This window comes from Mytilus californianus, unplaced genomic scaffold (assembly GCF_021869535.1).
Source record: "Mytilus californianus isolate M0D057914Y unplaced genomic scaffold, xbMytCali1.0.p SCAF_22, whole genome shotgun sequence".
In the NCBI taxonomy this organism is placed as follows: Eukaryota; Metazoa; Mollusca; class Bivalvia; order Mytilida; family Mytilidae; genus Mytilus; species Mytilus californianus.
In genome coordinates this window covers 7,974,791-7,981,918 of record NW_026262671.1, presented here as the reverse complement: position 1 = coordinate 7,981,918, position 7,128 = coordinate 7,974,791, and the positions used below count along the sequence as shown (strand labels likewise).

At 33.0% G+C, this 7,128-nt stretch overlaps 2 protein-coding genes across 2 annotated transcripts; one reads left to right on the top strand and one right to left on the bottom strand.

Annotated features, from left to right (window-relative positions):
• Positions 1 to 304: 304 nt before the first annotated feature.
• Positions 305 to 3,287, top strand: LOC127732223 (uncharacterized). Its single transcript, XM_052241310.1, has 3 exons — positions 305 to 500; positions 967 to 1,152; positions 1,613 to 3,287. The coding sequence occupies exons 1-3, from the start codon at positions 314 to 316 to the stop codon at positions 2,605 to 2,607; spliced, it is 1,368 nt and encodes a 455-aa protein (XP_052097270.1). The 5' UTR covers positions 305 to 313; the 3' UTR covers positions 2,608 to 3,287.
• On the bottom strand, positions 2,644 to 6,692 carry LOC127732222 (uncharacterized). Its single transcript, XM_052241309.1, has 4 exons — positions 6,356 to 6,692; positions 5,564 to 5,749; positions 5,006 to 5,132; positions 2,644 to 4,529 (listed from the first exon to the last, which is right to left on the bottom strand). The coding sequence occupies exons 1-4, from the start codon at positions 6,634 to 6,636 to the stop codon at positions 3,324 to 3,326; spliced, it is 1,800 nt and encodes a 599-aa protein (XP_052097269.1). The 5' UTR covers positions 6,637 to 6,692; the 3' UTR covers positions 2,644 to 3,323.
• Positions 6,693 to 7,128: the final 436 nt, after the last annotated feature.

The window sequence follows — 7,128 nt, the reverse complement described above, 5'->3', positions numbered from 1 at the left end:
TTAGGGGCGTGGATCTCAACTGTTAACAAGTTCTTAACAGAAAGGGGTGGGGTTGACCCCCAGGGACTCCCACTATATTTCATTTGATTTGTTATATTGTCCCATACATGAACATATATGGTTTAGGGGTGGGGATTCTCGACCATTTACAAGTTCTTAAACAGAAGGGATAGGGGTGACACCTGGAACCTCAAATTATAGCGATGTTCGCCGTGACGTCACCAAAAAGTCACGTGACTAATTGGATGGCAACATATTGTTTACATGTTGAGGCTCATTACGAGAGTTAATTAATGATCAACTGTTCATTACGATGGTTCTGTCGTGTTGTGTTATTAATTGTACAAGTAGATTTGGACAATTTAGTTTCTATCGTGTGCCTAAAAAACCTTTGGAAAAAAGAAAATTGTGGATAGAAGCAATTAAACGAGAGGGGGAGAATGGAACTGTATGGGAACCCTCAGATTACGACCGTGTATGTTCTCGTCATTTCATCACTGGTAAGTTTAAAATTTAAATCTTAATATTTTGTTATGATCTTTAACATTTAAATATTCATTATGTTGAAATAATTTCCATTGTATAACCTGTTTAAACCTCGATTTCTACACCACAAGACAAGATAAGTGACATCTCACATGTCATGGAACTCTGGCATTACACTTTTTTTTTTGCAAAATGTCAATGATTTCGTACATGAATACATATTGGCTAATGCAATATTTTTTGTTGTTTACAACAGAAAAGTCAATACAGGAAATCTGGACACAATTTTGTTTAATAAAATCTATATTAAATATATTCAAAACTTTTTTACATGTACATTTCTGGCCTAAATCTCACTCACTTTACTAGTGTAAAAAATAAAATGTGATATGATTGCCAATGAGAAATCTCTACACCCAAGACAAAATTTTGTTGAATGTTGGTATAAGCTAGATTTTATAAATGTTATATATTTTTCAGGCCAAAAAAGTAATGACCAAGAGAACCCAGATTATGTCCCATCTATTCATATGGGTACCATAGACATGCAGACAGATGGTCCACAGAGATTTGCAAGATATGAGAGGTACCAAAAAAGAGATGATGAAAGGAAGACAGCAGCAGTAGCACTTCAAGAGATGTCACTGAATGTTCCGCCAACACCAGGTACACTTATTATTTCATATTTATAAACATATCAATTATATGATATATTAATAATTTGTGTGAATTTTTTTATTGCATCATTTTGTTTTCATAAAAATTAATCTTAATATACTTATATATATTTTACTTTGATCTTTTATACTATTTAATACTCCTAATTAACCTAGTTACCTTTGATCATGTTAATTATAGTAATTCATTAATTGTAAAATTATTTTTTGTTAATGATGATTAAAACAGTAAACCATCAAAGAAAATGTGTATACAAATTACTTGTTAATCACATAATGTATGAAATCAATTAATTCATCAGTTAATGGTAACACAAATTTCAATATAACCATATTTTGCCAATTTTTCCCCTGTTATCAGATTTATTTTATATGTTAGTATGAAATATTATTAATGACTGTCATTGCCTTTGTTTGAGATATTAAAAATGTGTATCTTCTTTTTTCAGAAAAACCTTCAGTCCATGATAGCTGTATTAAGACCATTGCTAGCCTGCGTTTAGAAAATCAACAACTTTATACAGAGCTAAATAGGTTGCAATGTGACAACACACATCTGAAAACAGAACTGCTCAACCTAAAATTTGAAGATAGTGCAGTGGCTACGGACAGCAAGACAACATTTTATACGGGTATTCCTTCTAAAGCTTTATTTATGTGGGTTTTGAGTTTTTGTTCAACTGTGCTTCCTTCGTCTCGTGTCGTCTCTCCAAAAGGTGTGTTACTGTGCCTACTCATTAAGCTGAGACTAAATCTACATTTAGAAGACATTGCTTTCCGCCTGAATATTTCAAAGACAACTGTGTCAGACATTCTCAATCAAGGATTACCTGCCTTAGCCAAGAAGTTGAATTTTTTAGTACAGTGGCCAGACAAAGACAGTCTAATCAAAAACATGCCAGTAATTTTCAAAAAGACTTATCCTCAATGTGTAAGCATCATAGATTGTTTTGAGGTTTTTATAAATCGACCAGGTCACCTTACAGCAAGAGCTCAAACATGGTCCAACTACAAACACCATAACACCATTAAGTTTCTTGTTTCGATCACACCAACTGGTGCCATATCCTATGTTTCACGTGCATTCGGTGGAAGGACATCAGATAAGGTAATTACTCAACGCAGTGGGTATCTAGACAAATTAGAACATAATGACCAAGTTTTAGCTGACCGTGGATTTCTTATTTCTGAAGAATTAGCTAGTCATGGAGCTACCTTGATCATCCCAGCATTTACTCGGGGAAAATCTCAACTAAGTGCAAAAGAGATTGAACTCACAAGACAGATTGCTCATGTACGCATACATGTTGAACGTGCCATAGAAAGAGTAAAAAACTTTAACATTCTTAGTACCAACATGAACCTTCATCTTGTACCACATTCAGACAGTATTGTGACTATTTGTTCTTGTATTTGTAATTTACAACCAGCTCTTGTTTCCTAATTTGTATAAATGTGTATTCAAAAAGAAATTTGAAGATATTGTATAGTGTTCATTTATTTTTGTACAAAATCATATCATAGTCATCATAACATCTATATATAAGAATATTCATTGAATCAAATTAAATATAATATATGATAATGTATAAACATATGTACATGTGCAATAGAAAACTTTAACAATTTGAGTTGTAATTTTTCTAGATCAAATTAGTTCATCATGTTCAGAACAAAGTAAAGTGTTATAAGATCCTGTTTTTTCAGGCTGAAATTTGTGTAATATAACTTAATCAATAATAGTAGCTTTTATCATATTTATCTTAAACAATAGCCTTTTCTGAAATAGTAGCTCTTGTCAAAATTTATCACAAAAAGTAATACATGTACATGTATGATGTAGTAGTAACATAACTTATGCTTAAACCTAAATAGTAGCTTTTCCAATGTCTGATGTTACTGGTTTTTTTTTCTCAGATGAAAACTTATTTACCATATTATAATGTTATATATATAACAAACATTATTTACTTGTTAGATAGTGCTCATTTGTCACAATATAAAACATAAGCATGTTATTTGTACTGTTATCTATATCATGTATATATGTACTTTTATTTTTCCCATGAAAAATAAATGATATAATTACAACAACTAATGTCTATTATTAAAAAGTTGATTGAATGCCTTTTTGACATCTGCTGTTTCAAAGTCTTTTGATTATGGTTCACAACTAATACAGTACCATTTACCCCTTGGCTTTCTTCTAACGTTGACACATTTATAATGGAACCATTGGTATGGGCATTCTCGGTTGTCACATTTAATCATTCGGCCATATTCTGGTTCTGCGCAAAGACACCATGTAGACGGCTGGTCATTATTGTTCATAGTTTCAGTGGTGCATGTTGACTGTTGTGTAACTGGCATATTGTTTAACTTCTGTGTAATTAGTTCATGTATAACATGGTCTTTGACAAAGGAGTCACATTTACTTAGCAGAGTTTTACAGAAGTCTAAGTCCAAGTTCAACCTAACAATAACCATACTTGGTGGATCACATTTGGTATACACAACAAAGTCACTATAACTGCTTTCTGTAAGGTACATTTGAAGTTGTACTTGGGTGTAGTAACGGTGGTTCTGTTTCAGTTGCAGCATATTGTCCAAACAAAAGTTAGAGTCTTTGGCAGGAACTTTGTCAATAGGTGTGTCTTTATGCTTAAACGGGCACTTGACTTCAAGGGTACCTTTACCACAGCAATCACAAGTAGTTATTCCGTCTGGACTTGCTCCAACAAATGGATGCTTGGAGTTAACAAAGAATCCTGCAAGTTTACATTCAAAGTTTATATGTGTGGTTTTCTGGTGACTGATATAGGCTATACGGGCTTCATCTTCGTGTTCAATACCCCAACGGACTGCATCTTTTCTAGATAGGTCATAGCTGTTGTAGCCACAAACTCGTCTCACTAAATTATCTGGTGATGTTTGTTCTCTCATGCGAAGTACATCATGTGCTTTAGAGGCAGTTACGCGCCCTTTCCTATGTTCGAACCATAACGGGCTCACTGCCTGATTGCGTGTTGCTTCTTCAAGGTGATAGGCCTGAGAATCTGTGACGGTGTATTTATGATAAGTGTCATTAATGTATTCTGAATTTGGAGCAGTATCAGGCTGATGAAGGCTAGTTAATAGTTTTGGAAATTTGTCTGTGGGTTGTGGTTTCTTTACTGGAGGTAGCATTTCTATACCTGGTATAGTAACGGAGGTAAAAAAGACTGACTTTGGTGCAATGGCATAAAGAAGTTGAAGGTCTGATGTTGATGGTAAAGGTGATGAGCCATGAGCATGAACATTAGGGACATCTTTCTTGCGTCTGCCTTTTATTTGGTCATAAATTTCTGTCACTGTTGCTGGAGTGACCTACAAAAACATAACTTATTAGAATTTTTTTCATTACTGAATGGAAATTAAATAACTGACAATCTAAATAGAGCAAATTCAAATAATTTATGTTAAAAAAACAAAAGAGCAATCGAACAAATTATTTTTATCATATTCATGATATTATATTCCACCAATTACAAAATCAGTTGGTTATTTTAAAACTACAAGTAATGCATAACCTTGAAAGCATGAGTGCTGAGGTCTTCAATTCAACGCCATATATTTTACATATTTTTAATTCAAGCATCACAGCAGGTCCATTTAAGAGGAAACTTTGTGTCTGGCATACAAAATTATAACCATGTAATCTTACAATATTTTTTATGAATATTTTGGCATTTCCTAATTATGGTTGAGAGTATAAGTTTAAAGACTGTACTTTTCAATTTGAGGTTATATGAAATGCAAAAAAAATTTGAACAATAAAAACAAAGTTGCAATAAATGTAATACCTCTTTCCGAAATTTGCTATTCCACTGACAAGCTGTACTGGTAGATGATGTCTTTGTCATACCAATTTTTACACCCATTTCCACCTTAAATAAAAGTGCTCCGACATGGCTGCATACTTCACCCAACCTACAATGGAAAACAAAGTTTTAACAACAATGATAAAAGACTACAAATTATTTGCACTTCATTACATCAGGGAATCAGAGATCTATATTTATTGATGACAAGAAGCATGAAATAGCACAATATAATCATCAGGAAAAAAAAGACATCATTTAGTCTCTTGTGGAGAGTTGTCTCATTGGCAATCATACCTCATCTTCTTTTTTATATGTACATTGACAATGACTTACAAGATATACATATATTCTCTTAAAATAAATTGTTCAAAAATTGTTTTACTGTGTTCCTTGACGTGCTTGAAATTGCAAGTTTGACATTAAATACTGACACATATGTAAATATTCTTTACGACAAAAACTGGAATTTTTCTTTAAAGATTAATATTTACTACAGAAACTTTATATACATTAAGTATGCAATACATTGACACCTACCCTGCCATGCAGGTACAATGGGCACAATAGACAGTTCCTGTCTTCTTCTCTAAATAAACCCAAGGCTCATGTGGCTTGTCTCTGGCCCTTTGTGAGGGTGTGACTTTAGACGACAGTGCAACATATGGACAGTCATTCGAAATCTGATGTGACAATACAACACGGACATGACCACTTACAACATATCTGCAATGATTAAAACATAAAATAATTTAATTTAAAAAAAAAAAAAAAAAAAATCACCTCATACAATGAACATGATACAAATCAAATATATTTTACTGTCAATTAATGATACATGTGAAAGACTCTTCATTTAAACTTAAGATTTATAGAAACACGGTACTGGTAGGAATGGTCAAAGCAAATGTCTTTAGATATTGAATTCATGTCAAATTATTTTTCATTTAAAAATAATAATATACATTCTTGGCATACAGGTCCATAAAAATGTGTATTACTCTCATAATGTTTTTTTTTTTTAATAATATTTCTATCAAAATTTAATTTTTCTTTTGCTTTCAGTTTTTGTTACTTTATATTACAAGTGTGAAGTAATCACTCTTAAGGTTTTATTTAATATATACTACAACACTGATTACAGTACTATAACTCAGGTAAATTTCCATTGATAGTTGGGCATGTCCATATAAGGATACCACGTGGTGTAAACAACGCGTCACCTGTAAATAATGTGTATTGCAGTACAGGTGGGGGAATTCAGACTTTTCCGCGATAATAAAAGCAAACTGAAGGTTGAAATACGGCAATAATTAATGTTTATGTACTTACTTGTATGCCTCTAATGATTTATATGCCTTCATGGACTCTTTCGTAAAGATTGATGGAGTATCTATCAGATACAGGTAGATGTCCCCAAATGTGAGATCTGGCCATGTGTTCGGGTCAGTGCTCCATTTCTCAGTCAAAACATATGGATCAGGTAAACTTTTGGTACCGGCATCATAAAATAACTTTGTTGAATATCTATTCTTAGCGTCATTTGGAAGGGAATGGTAATAAGTCGAAAATTTGGACTTTCCATCGTTATCACTTGCAATTTTGTCATCCATTTTTCTTTTGCCATCCAAAAATTTTCCGTGACGTCACATCCGGAAATCCCGAACATCGCTATTTTCATTTGATTTGTTTTATTGTCCCATACAAGTATATATATGGTTTAGGGGTGGGGATCATAACCGTTTACAAGATAAAAACACATTTTCAAATTGAAGGGGGTGGGATGACCCCCAGGGACTCATCCTATATTTTATTTTATTTTATTTGTTCTATTGTACTGTTATCATTACTGAAGATTGTGTGTGTCTATCACTTACTGTTTTCAAGTAAATGTCACTAGAACACACCCGCGAAATCGCGGGCATTTAGTGTGTGGTTGAAAGTATGTAAACTGTTGTGGAATGAATTTTTGTAAAAGATTTTATGACTGGAGAATTTCAGGAGAGGTATCAAAAGCTATAGGTACTTGGTGAAAGGACAATTTTGTTTAGCCCTACCCCTTTTTTCCAAAGTCCGTTATTTTTTGGTTTCTCACAGTTTTTCTG

Excerpts from the sequence above, each read along its gene's own strand:
- LOC127732223 (XM_052241310.1), top strand. The coding sequence starts at position 314 with ATGGTTCTGTCGTGTTGTGTTATTAATTGTACAAGTAGATTTGGACAA. Across the intron at positions 501-966 it reads TTCTCGTCATTTCATCACTG|GCCAAAAAAGTAATGACCAA; the intron begins GTAAGTTTAAAA and ends TATATTTTTCAG. Across the intron at positions 1,153-1,612 it reads GAATGTTCCGCCAACACCAG|AAAAACCTTCAGTCCATGAT; the intron begins GTACACTTATTA and ends TTCTTTTTTCAG.
- LOC127732222 (XM_052241309.1), bottom strand. The coding sequence starts at position 6,636 with ATGGATGACAAAATTGCAAGTGATAACGATGGAAAGTCCAAATTTTCG. Across the intron at positions 5,750-6,355 it reads AAATCATTAGAGGCATACAA|ATATGTTGTAAGTGGTCATG; the intron begins GTAAGTACATAA and ends TAATCATTGCAG. Across the intron at positions 5,133-5,563 it reads CATTGTACCTGCATGGCAGG|GTTGGGTGAAGTATGCAGCC; the intron begins GTAGGTGTCAAT and ends TTTCCATTGTAG.